Here is a 20,489-nt window from a genome sequence, read left to right on the forward strand (position 1 = left end):
ATCTAGACTCAAGCTTTATTTAAAAAGCAAAAGACCAAAAATGTTAGCCTCTTGACAGTGAAGAAAACCACACTTGGAGCAGATAGCATGTGTGGTTATGTTGGCTATCTCTTACCCTACCAGTTCATCACAGGTTCCTGCTCTTTGGTAGACTGACACCCTGTTTCCATGAGGAGGTGGTCTGTCTTCCAAATGGCTGCCCTGAATCTTTCAGTAAGGAACTCCAATTGGAGTGAAAATAAATCCATAGTATATGTGGGATTGTTGTGTCTTCTCTAGTGGAGCCAATGATGGAGAGCCTTGCTCTGGTTATAATCAGGTAGAAAAACCCTGTGACCCCTGAGGGCTTAGTGGGTGTTATCCTAGAGGTTCAGGAAAGGGGACAGGCCAAGCCACAACATACGCAAGGAGTGTTAACAGCCAATCTTTCACTTTTATGTAATGCCTGATTTCTTTCCTAATGAATAACTTTTTTCATAATGTGGGTTGAGGGGTTTTTGGTTTTGTTTTATTTTTCTGGTGATCATAAAGTAACATGTTTCATTGTTAAAAAATAATAATTAAAAAAATAGGAAGCCACAGACAACTGTCAAGATAACACCTCAATAGGTAGATAGCTTAAGTGAACAGGAAGATAGCTATCCGTAGGGAACTCTTGATATGTTTTAATATATTTTGTTCTAGTTATTTTCTCTATACTTTTTTTAAACCTAGTCAGTATTGTATTTCATTCATCCAACAATTTATTTATTTATCCCCTACCTGTGACAGTCTATAAGTGCTAGGGATATAACCAGAAACATCTATGTATTTGTATAGTGTGTTTTTTCATATAGTAATTATAACATAAGAATTTTCCTATGTTCTTAGAGACAATGACCATTTTATGTCTACATAATATTTCATTGTATAGAAATACTCTTATTTAATTTACTATCCTCATTTTTTGACATTAAGGCTGTTTTCAATTTTTCCTATTATAAATAATAATCTTGAGTATATTTGAACATAAAATTTTTGTGCTTGTTTCAGATTATTTCCTTAGTACAGATAGGTTCCTGGATATAAAATTCCTGGGTCTGGGGTTATGTGCATTTTCAAGGTTCTTTTTTTTTTTTTTGGAAGGTTCTTGATATAAGGCTAGATTGCTTTCCAGGAGGGTTACACCATTCTTTTCTGTAAGTCCCAGCTTCTGTGCACACTGACCAGCTCTGTGCTTGAGGATGAATATGTTTAAAAATCATTGCTGATTTGATAGGTGATACATGGCATCTAATTACTATTTTAATTTGCATTTCTTTATTGCTAATGAATTATATACTTTTACGTGTCAGACATTTATATTTCCTTGTTTGTAAAATGGTTATTTCTTTTGTCCATTTATCTGTTACAGTCAGTATTTTGGGCTTTTGTATTGATATGAGCTCTTTGTTGAAGGCATTAATTGTTAGGTTGTCATCTGTTGTTGATTTTTCCCCTTGTTCATTACTACCTTTCAATTTTCTTTGTTTGAATGGAAGTTTTTATTTTTATGTGGACAAATCTTTCTTTTTTTTTTCCTTTGTGACGTTTTCCCATTGCTCTTAAACTTAGAAAATCCTTCTTACTGTGGATAGAGTTAAAAATTAAGTTTCTTTCTCAGAATTATGTAATCCTTAGTTTAGTATTTCTCTCTCTCAAGGAGAAAAATGTACTCTCTTATTTTTCAGATCCCAAACTGATCTTCCAGGCTAGCCTTGCAAATGCTCAGATACTGATTCCCAGCAACCAGGCCAGTGTAAGCAGTATGCTATTGGAAGGACATACCCTCCTGGCCCTTGCTACCACAATGTATGCCCCTGGGGGCGTCAGCCAGGTACAGACAGCACTTTTACCTGTTATGGCAAAATAGGACTGATTTTAAATTTAGCAGAAATATCGGTGGATTTTCTAGGTCTCAGTTGATATTAAAATATAACCACTTACAAGTATTTCATTAGATTAAAGAGCATAAAACAAGGGTGAATTTTTAAACTTTATATCGTATCCTCTTAAGTTGAAAGGAGACTGCTATAGTCAGCCCTCAATATTCGGGGGTTCTGCATCCACAGATATGGAGGGCTGACTGTACTACAGCATTTTATATGAGGGACTTGAACATCCTTGGATTCTGGCATCTGTGGGGGTCTTGGAACCAATCACCTGTGGATACCAAGGGGCAACTGAATGTTGTATAGTGATTTTTTTCCCGTTTATTTGTTCTCTAATACTCCAGGTTTGTTTTCAGGATAGAATCAAGATCTAATTGCTCCTTGGAGTAAGTATACTTTAAATCTGTGACTTGGGAATTATTCTCTGTTATTTGACCTCTTTGAGAGTTAAAAAGGAAATCATAATTTTTAGCTACCCTTAAAAACTCTTTTGAGGAATCCAGTGAAAAGTTGCCCGTCTCTGCTTTTTTGAAAGTATAGTGTGGCTGGTTAGAGGGAACTTAAGAATGCTGTTAAACATCTAATCTGCAAAAGTTTGTTACTGATGCTAGCTTAATTTAATACCACCTCTTTTAGATTGTTGCAGTATACCTTAACTTCATGGTTATTTATTCTTCCTGTTTTTGATCACCTGTCAGAAATCAGTCAGAGTAACTTGAGACCTGAGAGGAAAGGACCTGAGAGTCATCTAGTCTAGTAGGTTTTTTTCTTGTAAAATATTTACTATTTAATATCTGAAATTTTTAAATATTGTAGTAGAGCCTTTTTTCAAACAGCTTTTCCTTATGCAGTTTGAAAACCACTGATCTAGCTGAACTTTCTAATTCTGTAGATGAGGAAACTGAAGCCTGCCTGATATTAAATATCTAGACCAAGGTCATACAGCTAGTTTGTCTTAGAACCAGAACTAGAACTATTGGCTACTGACTCCTTGTCCAGTGCTGTTTTCACTACCACCTATTATATCAAGCTAATCTTGTTTCACAGGCTACTTATGAAAAAAAGGACTTAAATTTGGAGAAGAGAAAAATATTCTATACCATGTTATCTCTTTATTTAGGTTGTTCAGAATGAAGAAAATGAGAACTGTGTGAAGAAAGTAGATCCCCAGCTACTGAAGATGGCATTAACTCCGTACCCCAAGCTTAAAACTGCTCTCTTCCCACAGTACACTGCCCCTAGTGTCCTGCCACCAGATATTACACTCTACCACCTGATTCAGGTACAGTATTTAGGAGTATCAGTCAGCGTTCAGCCAGGAAAACAGGAACCACTCTGGGTCTTCCAAATGGAGGACATTTAATATAGGGAATTACTTACACAGAATGATAGCAAAATGGAGAAACCAAACGTGTGATGATGAGACAACCCAAAAATTAACAAAGAAGGAAGCAGTCAACACCCCCTAAGGCTGCAAGAAAGTGGTGTTGTCTGAACCCAACAGCTGTAGCCTCTCTGGGAGCTAAAATCACAACCGGGCTACCTATTGGGAGCTGGGACGAGAGGGTAGGGCTGGAACCATGCAAGAGATGCCCTAGAAAATAAAGAAGGGGAAAATATCTTGGTTTCTCCCCTCTTGCCACCTTTAATCTCCCATGTTGTCTCTCATGGCTATACCTATCTGGTAGCCAGAGGGCAAGTGAGTTTGGGAAATGCAGTTCTCTGCAGTTCAGGGCAGAACATGGGAAAGGTAGAAATGGATCTGAGAGCAGACAGATAGTTGGCCAGCATACTTGTCTGCTACTTTCATTGAAAGCTGCTTCATTCTACCACTGATAATTTCTGTCTCTTCTCAGTGAATAGGGCTGTTTATTTATTTAAGTCACCTTTAGGACAAAGACCTCTTTAAGAATGTGAGAGACTTCCCTGGTGGTCCAGTGGTTAAGAATCCACCTTCCAATGCAGGAGATGCGGGTTTGATCCCTGGTCAGGGAACTAAGATCCCACATGCCTCACGGTCAGCTAAGCCTGTGTGACGCAACTACAGAGCCCGTACGCCTCAAGTAGAGGGAAGCCCACGTGCCACAACTAGAGAGCCCACATGCCGCAGCCAAAAACAATGAATTAAAAAAAAAAAATGTGAGAGAGCGATGAACCCTCTTCCCAGAAAAGTTGCACATAACTTTGCTTATATTTCAGAGGAATTCACAGATTCCCTGAAACCTATCCTGGGATCCTCAATTAAGGACACCTTCTTTTGCTCATTTCTCATTCCAAAAGGCTTTTGCTTTTTTTCCTGGGTACCAATATTCCTATAGTGTCTTCAGTTCAATCTAAACTCTATAATTCTATGAAGGTACAAAACCTCTCTTACTCTAATGTGAAAATTTTTAGGGTACAGACTGGTGCTACTTAAAAATGTAGTCCCCAGGCAGGTGCCAGTCCATGAACTGCTTGTTGCTTGCATGTGTCAGCAGGGTTGGTTTTTTTTTTTTTTTTTTGGTTCGTTTGTTTTGTTTTGATTTTATGTAGCAAGACTTTCTCAAAGAAGGAAGCAGTAAGCTAGATTTATATTTATCACAAGCTTCTTATCTCATTGCAGGTCAGCACTTTGAGTAACATTGGTATATAAACTAGATATAAGTAGATTATATAAAAACATAGTTTTACTACCTAAAGTGGATTCAATCAGCCTAAAACATAAGAGGTTTCAGGTTGTTCTTTGCTCTGTTTTCAGGTTGACTGATGCAGTTATTTAGTCCTGTTATTTTAGGAAGAGTATTCCTTCCTTAATAGACCACAAGATTCTCCCTTAATTTAAAATTAAAGCTGCTTTGGAATTCCATGGCGGTCCAGTAGTTAGGACTTGGCACTTTCACTGCCATGGCCCAGGTTCAATCCCTGGTCTGGGAACTAAGAATTAATAAGTAAATACATACATACATACATACATACATGCATAACTAAATACATAAATAAAATTAAAGCTGCTCTTTTCTTAGCCATCCAGATCTTGGCCTAAGAGTTCTGTTGTCTCCTATATCCCTCCCACCATCTATTTACTGTCTTTGCTAAACCTTTGGCCTACAGATTTCAAAACAGCCAGCGCTCCTTGCTCTCAAACCTTTTCTGACTGACCTGATCTTAGTTGGCTGTTTTTTCTTTGCTGTTGTTAGTGATGATTTGTTCATCACATTCCTTTAACCCTTGATCTAGTTGTCTCACTCTTTCCTGACCTGCCTCAGCACACCTTGTTGTATTTACGGTGGTAACATTTTCTAGCCTCTCAGTCCTCTTGCCTTTTGATTCCAAAGGACTTCTAAAGCCATTTTTACATTATAATTGATGCTGGTTCTATCAAAAGAAAGTATACTTTGCAGACACAGTTTGAAGTGCGGAGAGTCTTTAAAAGGAGCATAGCCAGTTCTATTTTTATTAATGTAGAAAAATGTCTCATATGCTCTGTGTTCAAAGAATTTATGTCTAGAAGGATAAAAGTTTTTAATTGCCCTGAAGAAGGGAAGCCGAACTGCCTGTGAAGCTCTTTCATATGATTTTGTTTACTTCACTTTAGAATCAATTAACTTTTGACTCTGATTTGACTTTTCCCCTTTTTCAGTCATTATTGCCCTTTGATCCTAGCAGATTGTTTGGCTGGCAGTCTGCCAACACACTGACTATAGGAGGTAAGTCATTATGGATTCTTCTTGCTGTAGAAGCATTTCAGCAGTGTTGACAGAAGTTCATTTTTGTAAAGCCAACCTAGTTTCCCCCCTGCTTTCTATTTTAAAAATAAAGGCATATTCCACTGGAAAACATTTTCTTTTTTCTTTTAATTGAAATATCGTTGATTTACAGTATTATGTTAGTTTCAGGTGTACAGCACAGTGATTCAGTTGTATATATATTCTTTCTCTGATTCTTTTCCCTTATAGATTATTACAAAATATTGAATATAATGCCCTGTGCTGTACAGTAGGTCATTGTTGGTTATCCGTTTTATATATAATAGTGTGTATATGTTAATCCCAACCTCCTAACTTATCCCTCCCCACCCTTTCCCCTTTGATAACCATAAGTTTGTTTTCTGTGTCTGTGAGTCTCTTTCTGTTTTGTAAATAAGTTCATTTGTATCATTTATTTAGATTCCACATACAAGCGATGTCATATGATGTTTGTCTTTGTCTGACTTATTTCACTCAGTATGACAATCTCTGGGTCCATCCATGTTGCTGCAAATGGCATTATTTCATTCTTTTTTATGGCTGAGTAATATTCCATTATATATATATGTACCACATCTTCTCTATCCATTCCTCTGTTGATGGACATTTAGGTTGCTTCCATGTCCTGGCTATTGTAAATAGTGCTGCAGTGACCATTGGGGTGCATGTATCTTTTAAAATTATGGCTTTCTCTGGATATATGCCTAGGAGTGGGATTGCTGGATCATATGGTAGCTCTATTTTTAGTTTTTTAAGGAACCTCCATACTGTTTTCCATAGTGGCTGTACTAATTTACATTCTCCCCAACAGTGTAGAAGGGTTCCTTTTTCTCCACACCCTCTCCAGCATTTATTATTTTTAGACTTTTTATGATGGCCATTCTGACCATAGTAAGGTGATACCTCATGGTAGTTTTGATGGAAAACATTTTCTAGGAAGCTGAATTGAAAACATACTGGGAGTTAAAAGTCATTGTATGAGGTCACTAGTGCTTTACTTGCTGGGGAATGTAATATAGACCTTCTGCTTAAATTTCTCCCTTTCCAAAAATCCTTGTTCACTTGCACTATAGTATTATAAAGGTTAAGAGCATAGGTGTTGGCATTAGACAAATCCTGGCTCTACCATGTAATAGCTGTATGACCTTGGGCAACTGATTTAACTTCTCTTCAGTTTTCTATAAAATAAGTAAGTGACAGTGTCCACCTCACATGTTACATGAGAATGAAAGGAGACAAGGCATTTAAAAAGCTGTTGCAGTTCCTGACACATGGTAAGCACCAGATGCACACACACTGCCATCCTCTCTAGACCATAAAACTTCCCGATTTTTTTTGTGTGTGTTGTTCTTAAACTCTGCTTTTTCTATTTCTTTTTTACTTATTCATTTTGAATTAGCCTTTAATATCATATTACCTGTGGTGCCTCTCCCTACATTACTCTAAAGGAGGCTTCAAATTAGTACTTTTCACATAATATATACCTTGTAATATATACCCTGTAAATATTATTGACTTATGTAATAGTGCATTTTCTAATGTGTCAGTTTTATAAGTTCAAATTTCAATATATTGAATTTACCTAGTGCCTAGTGCAGTGCCGGGCCTATAATAGATATTCAATCGATATTTGTTCAGTGCAGGATAAAGTAGTGCTTATTGCATTTTCAAGTGAAAATACTCATTCTAATCTCAGTGAGGTTACTGGAGAGTAGACAGAATCCCCTGTACTGTTCTAATGCCCCCAACTCCATCAGCCAGAGTCCTGAGGCCCTGGTGGAGATGGAACACTCTACTGGGTACACAGAGGAAGCTGAAGGCATGTTCCCTGCCTGATTTTTAGAAGTTTAAAGCATATTTGAGGAAATAAACACAAATTAAATGAAACAATTATCATGAAGACATAATACGGATTTTTTAAATTGGAGAGTTGTATTTAATTAGAATGTTGACTTCTTTTATCATATGGTTTTGCCACTGGAAGTGGCCACAAGGCAACTGCGTGGTGATTTGGCTTCCGCAGCAGGCCAGAGAAAAATTTCTCTTCAGGTAGAATTTTCTCTTATACAAAATCTCCATACTAGCCACCAAACCACTAAAAATTCAGGGTCTTTTTTGAATAAAAACTCAAGTTTGTTCATTCAGCTTTATATGAACTCAGCAAATATTGAATGAATGAATGGTTTTATATGTAATTGTAAGTTACCAGAGTCACTCTGATCTTACAAAGAATACAGATAAGGCGTGTGACAGTTTTTTAATCTCAAAGGAGGTATACTTTTAAATAATAGCTTTGTAAGATGACAGACTCCTCTAAAGTCTTCAAGTCTTCAAGTCCCGTTTTTTTAATAAGAGCTAAGTCACAATATAAAAAGCCCTTGGAATTCCATGGGAGGGATACAACTTTATTTCAGAAATAAGCTTTGAACTTCGAAAATAAGAGCAGATGCACTGTTAACAGTTCAAAATGTTGTTTTGTCTCGTTTTTTTAATAGGTAGTAAGCAGTTAAGCAGTTAAGCAGTTAACTGTTCCTATCAAGCCCTAACTTTGTTTCCTACCAACTTTTCACATCCAAATATCTTTTGACTTCGTATTTTTCTAAAAAGATAAAAAAAATTTTTTTCTGCTTTTTTCGTGGACACAGAGGAACTTTGACTACTCTGCTGGTCTTGGAAAGTTGGTATCATGATGTAGATAATAAGGTGCTCTATGAATCCAACATCAGAAAGTACAGGTAGTGATAACAAAAGTTTATTAGGAGGGTATTAATATGGAGAAAAGGATGTTCTTCTCAAAGTATTTGTTGGAGGAAAGGTACAGTGAGTTGGCCTTGGTGAATAGAGGATTCATATAAATATGAGCTGCATGAATGAATTAAAAAGCTACACTTGCAAATCATTAGCAGAGATTTTGTAGTTAAAGGGTTATTGCCACTGTGAACTTAATGGATCATCAGATACAAAATTAAAGCATCTAAAATAACAAGTAAGTTCAGTAGGGGAAAAGCATAGTTTATAAGTTTTGTTTTGGTTTTTTTTGTGGTATGCGGGCCTCTCACTGTTGTGGCCTCTCCCGTTGTGGAGCATAGGCTCTGGAGGCGCAGGCTCAGCGGCCATGGCTCACGGGCCTAGCTGCTCCGCGGCATGTGGGATCTTCCCAGACTGGGGCACGAACCCGTGTCCCCTGCTTCGGCAGGCGGACTCTCAACCACTGCGCCACCAGGGAAGCCCCTGTTTATAAGTTTTTATGTAGCTTCTCAGGTATACATTTTTGTATAAAATGAGGGCTACCTCCACATATTAAAATAAAATTATTACATCTTGGTGGTTCAAAGTGATACACAGTGGTACAAAATGATTACAGCAACCAGTTTTCTTTTACCATTGCAGAGTAAAGTTTTCCACATGCAGATCTGAAACTAATCATGGTGAGGTGCAGGGGATTAATACTGCTTCACTTTCCCCCCAGATGCAGCGAGTCAGCTCCCACATTTCTCTAGCCCTGACCTGGTTAATAAATATGCTATAGTAGAACGTCTGAATTTTGCTTATTATTTACATCATGGACGACCATCGTTTGCGTTTGGTACTTTTCTGGTTCAGGAATTAACCAAGAGCAAGACCCCCAAGCAGCTGTAAGTATTTAAAACATAATTTGTACTCTTAATAAAAGGCATATCTGTGTACTTTTACACATGCATATAAATGCATATAAAAAACCTATTGGAAACATACCACAGTTAGTAATTATATTTGACCGGGGAATTATATATATATGTATTTTTTCATTTGTGCTTTTCTGTATATCCCAGGTTTTTGGCATTTAGCTTGTCTTACTTTTGTGTTTTTTGTTTGTTTGTATTTTGGCCCGCGCCATGCAGCTTGCGGGATCTTAGTTCCCCCACCAGGGATTGAACCCATGCCCCCTGCAGTGGAAGCATGGAGTCCTAACCACCGGACCGCCAGGGAATTCCCTTACTTTTGTTAATAGGAAAAAAGGTTAAAATATATTTTAAATAAGATAATAAATATATCTGAAAACCATGTTTTTAAATAATGATCCAGGAGCTTGCCAAATGTTAGCAATTATTATAAAGAGGGAATTCTATAGTGAGATGTGAATTCTGTATTTAAGATCTTGGTCTTTTATAATTCACTTTTATAAAGCACAGAATTGGGAGGAGTATTTGATATAATCAGCAGCTAAATACAGATTTATTTTATTTATTGTTTTATAGTTAACAAAATAATGCATCTTTATGTTAAAATATTTAAGTAGGTCAGAAGGGTGAAAAATGAAAGAAAAAAGTCCCTCATTCTCTCATCTTCATTCTACATGGTATATAAACATGGTTAATTTCTTGTGCATCTTTCCTCAAAATTTTTCTATTCATGTAAAAGTACATATATGAGTCGTTTAAAATGTATGTGCTTTATGATGTCAAATTTTAGGTGGCATTAATTTTCTTGGTAGTTTGTGTACATACAATTAATAAGATCATAAGTTGGTAGTCTTTCATAAGTTCTATTCCACGTTCCCTGAATAAAGTTGGAAGCAAAAATAATTTGGACTATGAGTAGGCATTTTAGGAGAAGGTAAATATAAGGGAATAGGGGGCTATGGAGCCAGAAGGAGACTAAAAGCTACCTAGAACCTAAATGGATGTATATAAGGGGTGAAAAAGGGAAGGGGGAGGAAGTCAAAAATCACATGCATCTGATGCTCCAAGTATCACTGATGTAATTCAATCTGCTTTTCCTGGTGAGAAAAAATGTTCACGTGCTCATGTGATTTTGATTCCTTTCTTTTTCAGAATCCAGCAAGTAGGCAATGAAGCCTATGTTTTAGGGCTCTCCTCCTTCCACATACCATCAATAGGAGCTGCCTGTGTTTGTTTCTTAGAACTGCTTGGCCTCGACAGCCTCATGCTCAGAGTTGATATGAAAGTGGCCAATATAATTTTGAGCTACACGTGTAGAAATGAAGATGCTCAGTACAACTTTATCAGAGAGTCTCTAGGTACAGCACCTTTATGTCATTTGTTGAGAGGACAAGGGACAAATAGGTCTAAGGCATTGAATTGTGAGTGATTGGGGAGGAAACAGTTATCTTCTGTTTCATCCTTCTTCTGCAGAATTTTTGCACTTTATTTCACTTTATTGGGCCCTTTAATGGGTTTCTGAAATGTCTCTGGGCCATACTCTTCAAACAGAACTGCCCAGTTCCCGACCTTTTCTCTTGACCATATTTTGTTGTTTATATTTCTTATAGCTGAAAAACTATCTAAACTGGCTATGGGTGAAAAGTCAACCATAGAAGAATTGCTTGTTCTCTTAGAAGAAGGTATATGGGACAGCATTCAGCAGCAGGAAATAAAGAGGTTTGTGAGTTGCGATCCCAGCCTCTTTTCTAGCAAGCTTTATTGTTCCAATCTGTTTGCCTAGTCTTTCTGCCAACACATGTTTTCACCAGACCTTATCTTCTTACTCATCGAGCACATAACAGATTTCAATTGCATCTTGCCATCAGTAAAAGAAGGGTGAAGATAATGATTCCCTCTTTACAGATAGAGTTTCCAAGAGGTGGAGAAGAGCTTTGTCTCCTCTACTGTGCTGCTGGTCTGAGAAGTCTCTTAAGTGTTACATGTTGAAATCATTTCAGAAGGAGCACGATAGATGTCACAAAATTTGACTCTTAAGTGATGTCCTTGATTTTTTTCTTGCTAATGTATGTCCATATAATATATGGAAGGTGAGGTGACCATCTGGCCACAAAAGCCCCTCTCCTTATACATTTATGTCATCTTTCCTCTGTGCTATTCTCCACTGGGGCTGACCCGCTACCCCGACCCTGGGAATGCACCATTCTCGTGTACCTCCTGTCACTGACTGTTCTCAGCAGTTTCCTTCTCAGCAGGTACCCTCCCCTTAGCAAGGAAGCCCAGGCACCGATCAGGGCTCTGATAGTCTAAAGTGAATCATGCAAGAGAATTAAGCACTCAGACAATTTCTTGAGTGACTATTTTTCTCAATTCTCCTAAAGATGGTGCATAGCTGGTTTGATAGATACTTGGTTGATAAAAAAGGAATGAATTTTGCCAGTATGCTAAGAAAGTTATTGTACATTATGGGTGAAAGAGTCCTTTTTTCCCCCAAAGCAGTCTAATAAGTATTTGTTGAAAGGCTTTTTAGAGAATATACTGTAGTTTATTTTTTACTAAGTTTCCAGTTTAAAGCTACATTTTAACGAGTTTTTTCCTCTTACCCCCCACCCCCACTCCCAATTATAGGTTATCCAGTGAATCCAGCAGCCAGTGGGCATTAGTGGTACAATTCTGCAGGCTCCACAATCTGAAACTGAGCACATCTTACCTTAGAGAATGTGCCAAAGCAAATGATTGGTTACAGTTTATTATTCACAGCCAACTCCATAATTACCACCCAGAGGAGGTAAGCAACCGATTGTTGCCAGTTTTTCAAGAAGAGAAATTGGAACACTTCTCAGAAGACAGTGTTCTTTCTGTTGTATATACATAGGCTTTTGTTTGCTATGATACTGTTATTTTTACTAAGATTTCAGTGGGTTGGCTTCAGAGGACTAGTCATTACTACTAAAGAGCTGAAGGAAGAGTTTTTGTGACTCCAGATTGAATATGGAAACTTACTCAAACACAACAACTATGTAAAATTATATGGTCACCTCTGATGCAGTTCAGGGTGAGAAAGAACAATTGTGCCTATGCTTTTCTCCAACATTTTCAGCTCCAGCTGAAATTGGAAGTTGGTTGTCTTTTTTGATCATCAATCATCTAATATGTTTTCTAGGTGAAATCTCTTCTCCAATATTTCAGCCCTGTTCTTCAAGACCACTTAAGACTGGCTTTTGAGAACTTGCCCTCAGTGTCCAAGTCTAGAATGGACAGTGATCAAGTCTGCAACAAGTCCCCGCAGGAACTGCAAAGAAACAAAGTAGAGATGACCGATTTCTTTGAAATTCTGCTTCAGTGCTCAGAGGTGCCAAACTCCTGGTGCTGGCTCCTGGCAGAAGCAGTGAAACAACAGGCCCCAATCCTTAGTGTCCTGGCCTCATGTGTCCAGGTGAGAATCTTGAGAAGCCTACATTAGGGACTCAGAGGGCAGTAGAAAAAGTGGGAAGAGACAGGGAAGGCTGATAATCAGGGAGAATGTGAGGTGATGACAGTGAGGCCCTAGCATGTGCTTCCAAGGTCACTGCCACTTTTTGTGCTTCCCCAGCTTAGGCTTCAGGCCATCTAGTGCATTTCCTTGTGCCTTAATGTTCAGTAACTTAAGTGATCAGAGCCTTGGCTTCCGGTTGGCAGTCATAGAGAAGGATGCTTTGGTGGACCGACCACATCTGTGTCTTGAGCAGGAAAGAGGGATGCTCCGAACAGTCCCTTGATCAGCAGTTCTGTAGAGGACAGTCTTGTTTTCTTATACTTAGTACTTTGCTGACCTCCACATATATCCCCTCGGTTTCTTGGCCTTTTGACCTACTATACTCTGCAGGACAGTTTATAACTGGTTGTTCCCTTGGTTGTTCATTAGAGTTTGTTTCATGTTTGAAGGATTTTCAAGTCATTTTAACCAATTTCGTGAGGTGACTTGTTCTAAACAGGAAATATCCATCTGTAGTTGTAGCATTGCTGGAAGCTTCTGCAGTCAAGTAATCCATGTGCAGTCATTATCTTATTTTGAAAAGTTCTTATCCACTGGCAGGACGCCAGTGCTATTCCTTGCCTCTGTGTTTGGATCATCACTTCTGTGGAGCACAGTGTTGCAGCTGAAGCAATGGGACACATTCAGGACTCAATGGAGGGCCATACTTGGGACCTTGAGGACCTCTCAGTCATCTGGAGGACATTATTAACACGGCAGAAGAGCAAAACTCTCATCAGAGGTTTCCAGCTTTTCTTTAAGGTAGTGTTAGTCCATTTCTTTCCTCAGTTTAAAAGGGTTACTTCAGAATATCCCCCGTTGGCTTTTAAAATTATTCCTATCTCTGGGATTTTTTTTTAAGCCAACAACAGATAACGATATTAGAACTATCATTTATTTAGCACAGTGCTTTATATGTATTATTTTAGTCGATTCTAACAATAATCCTATATAAAGTAATATTTTAGAAGAATGTTATGAAGTGATATTATCCTCATTTTACAGTGATATACCAAGGCTCACAGAACTTAAGTAACATGCCCAGGGTCTCAGAGTACTTTAGTAAGTGGTTTACTTATGGTTCAGATCCATAATCTCTAATTCTAAAACTGCTATCCTCTGACCAAAAAGCTCCCACCAAAGTGATGGAAATGTATGGATTAATGCCACAAACAAGCAGTAGGTTAACAGATCAGTGGAGCCCATTACCCAGGAGTGTATGTAGAGGTGTCTTAGCAGCGTCTAATGGAATATCTCCTGCTCATGTGTAGTGGACCAAGTATAGACTGGAGTATGGACTGTTGGGTAGGTGTACCTGGCCTGAGTATCTTTTTTCCAAAAGGAAATATAAATTTAATTTCCTTTCTTTTTAATATATATGATTTCATTCTACTACAAAGCTGTTATTAATAGTTTTGTTTTTTACTTTAACCTCTCCTATATTGGCATTACTCATTGAGAATGTAGTATTGATTAAGTGTCAGGATTTTTAACTTCATTCAAACTCTTCCTCAAAGGAGTCCCCATTACTCTTCATGATGGAGATGTATGAACTGTGTATGTTCTTCAAGAATTATGAGGAAGCCGAAGCTAAACTTCTGGAGTTCCAGAAGAGCCTTGAAACTGTAAGTTGGAATTATAGTGCTCTTTCTTGCTGATCTGAAATTGGCTAAAGTGGCCTCTCGTCTGCTCGTAGTCAGGATGTGGCAGCAGTTGAATAGCTGTTACGTGGCATAATGCAAACTGAATCATTTGTATTGTTCCAGAGATGGAGAGGCAGGACAGGAGTTGCAGGGACCTTGCTTACAGCACATCAGTTGCCATGGATGACAGAGAGGTTTCATCCAGTGTGCTAATGAACTCTGATCAGTATCCTGAGGCCGCAGCCAAGCTCAGTGGGAAAGGGAATAATGGTATCCACTGTGGATGCTACAGAGGAGTGTGGTGGTACAGGGGCCATGTTTTGCCAATCCACAGTAACTCCAAGAGCATTGAGAGTGAGGGGTGTTTAATACTGCTTTAGTCACTGTGACAGAAAATAATGGTTTTTTCCATCAACACTCCTTGTGGTCTCTGTCCAAATGATGCTGAGCCTTATGGTCAATTTCAGGCTTTACCTATTCTGATGCTTGTTTCAGACCTATTTACATGTGGAGCTAATTAACCCTATGGAAGAAAGAGGAAGCTGTAAAAAAGGAAAATATGCCTTAGTCCTGCTTGGGGTTTCAGCACTTTTGCCCTCTCTATCCCAAAAAAGCTTTATGATAAATGAGACAAAACCGTATACTGATTTTACCCAACAAATACATCACAGTGGAACTTGTGTATATGATTTTCCTCTCAATCACATTCGTCTTAACTGTAATGAAGATTTTAAAGTTTTATTATTCGAAAATACTGAATCAGTTATTCAAATATGCCTGAAGTTCCTAAATCACAGAAAATAGGGACATTCATTTCCTTCATCTGTCACTCTCCATGGCTAGAGCCATACTGTATCTTCTTTTTTTTAAATTATTTTTAAAAATTGTGATAAAATACACATAACATTTACCATCTTAACCTTGTTTTCTTAAACAGGCGTCTTTTTTTAAATTTTAATTTATTTTATTTATTTATTTTTGGCTGCGTTGGGTCTTCGTTGCTGCACACGGGCTTTCTCTTGTTGCGGCGAGTGGGGGCTACTCTTCCTTGCGGTGCACGGGCTTCTCATTGCGGTGGCTTCTCATTGTGGAGCACAGGCCCTAGGCTCATGGGTTTCAGAAATTGTGGCATGCGGGCTCAGTAATTGTGGCTCATGGGCTCTAGAGCGCAGGCTCAGTAGTTGTGGCACACGGGCTTAGTTGCTCTGTGGCATGTGGGATCTTCCCAGGCCAGGGCTCGAACCCGTTTTCCCTTGCATTGGCAGGCAGATTCTTAATCACTGCACCACCAGGGAAGCCCTATACCATCGTAACCATTTTTAAGTACATAGTTCAGTGGCATTAACTACATTCACATTGTTGTGCAACCATCAGCACCACCATCCATCCCCATAGCTCTCTTTTCTTTTTTTTTTTTCCCATAACTCTCTTTTCATCTTGTAAAATTCTCCACTCTCCCCTCCCACTAGCCCCTGTCAATCACCATTCTACTTTCTGTCTTTATGATTTTGACTAAGTACCTCACAGAAGTGGAATCATACAGTATTTTTCTTCTTGTGACTGGCTTATTTCACTTAACATAATGTCCTCAAGATTCGTCCATGTTGTAACGTGTGTCAGAATTTCCTCCCTTTTTAGTGCTAAATAATATTCCATTGTATTTATATATCACATTTTGCCTATCCATTCATCCATCAGTGGACATTTGGGTTGCTTCTATTTTTTAGCTTTTGCAAATAATACTGCTATGAACATTGTGTACGAATATATATAGACCTTACTTTTAATTTGTTTGGGTATCTACCTAGAAGTGAAATTGCTGGATGACATGGTAATTCTATTTCTGATATTTTGAGGAACTGCCATACTGTTTTCCATAGCAGCTATACTATTCCCACTAACAGTACACAGGCTTCCAATTTTCCACATCCTCTTCAGCACTTGTTTTCTGTTTTTTTGTTTTTTTGTTTGTTTTTTTTTGCAGTTTGCAGGCCTCTCACTGTTGTGGCCTCTCCTGTTGCGGAGCACAGGCTCCGGAGGTGCAGGCTCAGCGGCCATGGCTCACGGGCCCAGCCGCTCTGCAGCATGTGGGATCCTCCCGGACCGGGGCACGAACCCCTGTCCCCTGCATCAGCAGGCAGACTCTCAACCACTGTGCCACCAGGGAAGCCCTGTTTTCTGTATTTTTGATAGTAGTCATCCTAATGGGTGTGAGATGGTATCTCATTGTATTTTTGATTTGCATTTCCCTAATGATTAGTGATGTTGAGCATCTTTTCATGTGCTTATTGGCCATTTGTATATCTTCTTTGGAGAAATGTCTATTCAAGTCCTTTGCCCATTTTTGAATTGAGTTGCTTGTTTTTTTGGTTGTTGAATTTTAGGAATTGTCTATATATTCTGGATATTAATCCCATGTCATACATATGATTTGTAAATATTTCCTCCCATTCTGTGGGTTGCCTTTTTACTCTGTTGATGGTGTCCTTTGATGCACAAAATTGTTTAAATTTTCATGAAGTCCAATTTGCATATTTTTTTTTTTGCTACCTGTGCCTGTGGTATCCTAGCCAAGAAATTATTGCCAAATCCAGTGTTGTGAAGCTCTTGTCCTGTGTTTTCTTCTAAGAGTTATATTGTTTTAGGTCTTACATATTTAGGTCCTTGGTCCATTTTGAGTTAATTTTTGTGTAGGTTGTTAGGTAAGGGTCCAACTTCATTTTTTTGCATGTGGATATCCAGTTTTCCCAGCACCATTTGTTGAAAAGACTCTTCTTTCCTTATTGAATGGTCTTGGCACCCTTGTCAAATATCATTTGACCATGTATATGAGGGTTTATTTCTGGGCTTTCTTTTCTTAGCCATTGGTCTATATGTCTGTCTTCATTGGCTATTTTGATTACTGTAGTAGCTTTGTAGTAAGTTTTGAAATCAGGAAGAGTGAGTCCTCTAGTTTTTTTCAAGATTGTTTTGGCTATTTGGGGTCCCTTGAGATTCCATATGATTTTAGAATTTTCTGTAAAAACAAAATGTCATAGGGATTGCATTGAATCTGTAGATTTTTGGGATAGTAATGAGATTTTAACTATAGTAAGACTTCCAATTCATAAACATGGAATGTGTTTCCATTTACTTATGTCTTTAGTTTCTTTCAGTGGTGTTTTGTAGTTTTCATTGTACAAGTCTTTTACCTCATTGGTTAAGTTAATTCCTAAGTACTTTATTCTTTTTTTTTTTTTTTTTTGACTGTACCATGTGGCATGTGGCATCGTAGCTCCCTGACCAGGGATTGAACCCCCATCCCCTGCAGTGGAAGCACAGAGTCTTAAACACTGTACCTCCAGGGAAGTCCTATTCTTTTTGATGCTGTTGGAAATGGAAACATTTTATAATTTCCTTTTCAGATTGCTCATTGTTTGTGTATAGCAATGCAACTGATTTTTGTGTGTTGACTTTGTATCCTGCTACTTTGCTCAATTCATTTACCCTTAAGTTTTATGGTGGAATCTTTAGGGTTTTCTATATAAGATCATACCTGCAAACAGAGATCATTTTATTCCTTTCCAACTTGGATGCGTTTTATTTCTTTTTCTTGCCTAAGCACGCTGGCTAGAACTTACAGAACTGTGTTGAATAGAAGTGGTGAAAGCAGGCATCTTTGCCTTGTTCCTGATCTTAGAGGAATGCTCTCAGTCTTGCACCATTGAGTATGATGTTTGTTGTGGGTTTTTCACATAAGGCTTTTATTATGTGGAGGTAGTTTCCTTCTATTCCTAGTTTGTTGAGTGTTTTTTTTTTATCATGCGGTGGTGTTTAATTTTGTCACATACTTTTTCTGCATCAATTAAGATGATCATGTGGGGTTATTTTTTTCTTCATTCTGTTGAAGAAAACTGTGACATATACATTGAATTTTGTATGTTGAACCATTCTTGCATTCCAGGAATAAATCCCATTTGGTTATGGTATATAATCCTTTTAATACGCTGCTGAATTCAGATTGCGAGTCTTGTGTTGAGGATTTTTGCATCAGCGTTCATAAGGGATATTGGTCTGTAGTTTTCTTGTAGTGTCTTTATCTGTCTTTGGTATCAAGATTATGCTGGTTTCACAGAATAAGTAGGGAAGTGTTCTCTCCTCTCCAGTTTTTTGGAAAAGTTTGAGAAAGATTGGTATTAGTTTTTTAAATGTTTGGTAGAATTCATCAGTAAACCCATCAGGTCCATGGCATTTCTTTGTTAGGAATTGGTTTTGGTTTTGGTTTTGTTTTGCTTTTTTGGTTGGGAGATTTTTGACTACTGATTAAATCTCCTTACTAGGAGATTTGGTCTATTCAGATATCTATTTCTTTGTGATTTAGTCTTGGTAGGTTTTGTGTTTCAAGGGATCTGTCCATTTCATCTAGATCATCCAGCTTTTTGGCATACAGTTGTTCATAGTACTCTCTTATAATCCTTTTGATTTCTGTAGAATAGGTAGTAATGTCCCCACTTTCATTTCTGATTTAGTAATTTGAGTCTTCTTTAAAAATGTGTTGTTTAATTTCCACAATTCTGTCAGTTTTCCAGTTTTCCTTTTGTTATTGACTTCTAACATCATCTCATTGAAGTCAGAGAAGATACTTCATATGATATCTGTATTTTAAAATCTATGAGACTTAATTGGAGTTAACATATGTTCTATCCTGGAAAATAAGCCATGTGAACTCGAGAAGAATGTGTTTTTTATTGTTGTTGGGTAGAGTGTTCTGTGTATGTCTGTTAGATCTAGTTGGTTTATTGTGTGAAGTCCTCTCTTTCCTTACTTGTCTCCTGTCAGGTTATTCTGTCCATTATTGTAAGCAGAGTACTGGCATACCTTTGAGATATTGCAGGTTCAGTTCCAGACAACCGCACTAAAGTGAATATCACAATAAAGTGAGTCACATGGACTTTTTGGTTTCCCGGTGCATATAAAAGTTATGTTTACACTATACTGTAGTCTGTTAAGGGTGCAATAGTATTATGTCTAAAAATATATATATACATACCTTAATTTAAAAACACTTTATTGCTAAAAAATGGTAGTTCTAAGTTCAGTCTTTTAAGGAAACTCCATACTGTTCTCCATAGTGGCTGTATCAATTTACATTCCCACCAGCAGTGCAGGAGGGTTCCCTTTTCTCCACACCCTCTCCAGCATTTATTGTTTGTAGATTTTTTGATGATGGCCATTCTGATTGGGAGGTGATACCTCATTGTAGTTTTGATTTGCATTTCTCTAATAATTAGTGATGTTGAGCATCTTTTCATATGCCTCTTGGCCATCTGTATGTGTTCTTTGAAGAAATGTCTGTTTAGGTCTTCTGCCCACTTTTTTTTTTTTTCTGCCCATTTTTTGATTGGGTTTGTTGTTTTGATATTGAGCTGCATGAGCTGTGTGTATATTTTGGAGATTAATCCTTTGTCAGTTGCTTCATCTGCAAATATTTTCTCCCATTTGAGGGTTGCCTTTTCATCTTCTTTATGGTTTCCTTTGCTGTGCAGAAGCTTTTAAGTTTCATTAGGTCCCATTTGTTTATTTTTGTTTTTATTTCCATTTCTCTAGGAGGTGAGTCAAAAAAGATCTTGCTGTGATTTATGCCAAAGAATGTTTTTCTATGTTATCCTCTAAGAGTTTTATAATATCCAGTATTACATTTAGGCCTTTAATCCATTTTGAGTTTATTTTTGTGTATGGTGTTAGGTAGTGTTCTAATTTCATTCTTTTACATGTAGCTGTCCAGTTTTCCCAGTACCACTTATTGAAGAAACTGTCTTTTCTCCACTGTATATTCTGCGTTCTTTGTCATAGATTAGGTGACCATAGGTACGTGGGTTTATCTCCAGGCTTTCTGTTCTGTACCATTGATCTATATTTCTGTTTTTGTGCCAGTATCATAGTGTCTTGATTACTATAGTTTTGTAGTATAGTCTGAAGTCAGGGAGCCTGATTTCTCCAGCTCCGTTATTTTCCCTCAAGACCACTTTGGCTATTCGGGGTCTTTTGTGTCTCCA

At 37.8% G+C, this 20,489-nt stretch overlaps 1 protein-coding gene across 6 annotated transcripts in view; it reads left to right on the forward strand.

Moving 5' to 3' along the window:
* The window catches only part of SPG11 (SPG11 vesicle trafficking associated, spatacsin), a 76,501-nt gene that overhangs the window by 30,315 nt on the left and 25,697 nt on the right, over positions 1-20,489 (forward strand). For 5 of the 6 annotated variants that reach the window (XM_033435581.2, XM_033435579.2, XM_033435580.2 and 2 more), the window contains 10 exons: positions 1,710-1,855; positions 3,031-3,192; positions 5,530-5,596; positions 9,105-9,270; positions 10,450-10,718; positions 10,908-11,016; positions 11,926-12,085; positions 12,461-12,733; positions 13,373-13,573; positions 14,329-14,436. In XM_033435581.2, coding sequence (XP_033291472.1) covers positions 1,710-1,855; positions 3,031-3,192; positions 5,530-5,596; positions 9,105-9,270; positions 10,450-10,718; positions 10,908-11,016; positions 11,926-12,085; positions 12,461-12,733; positions 13,373-13,573; positions 14,329-14,436 — 1,661 coding nt within the window. The remainder of the gene's footprint in view (positions 1-1,709; positions 1,856-3,030; positions 3,193-5,529; positions 5,597-9,104; positions 9,271-10,449; positions 10,719-10,907; positions 11,017-11,925; positions 12,086-12,460; positions 12,734-13,372; positions 13,574-14,328; positions 14,437-20,489) is intronic. The other variant, XM_004274109.3, reaches the window with a different exon arrangement.

The sequence above is a fragment of the Orcinus orca genome, chromosome 2 (assembly GCF_937001465.1).
Source record: "Orcinus orca chromosome 2, mOrcOrc1.1, whole genome shotgun sequence".
NCBI classification, from domain to species: Eukaryota; Metazoa; Chordata; class Mammalia; order Artiodactyla; family Delphinidae; genus Orcinus; species Orcinus orca.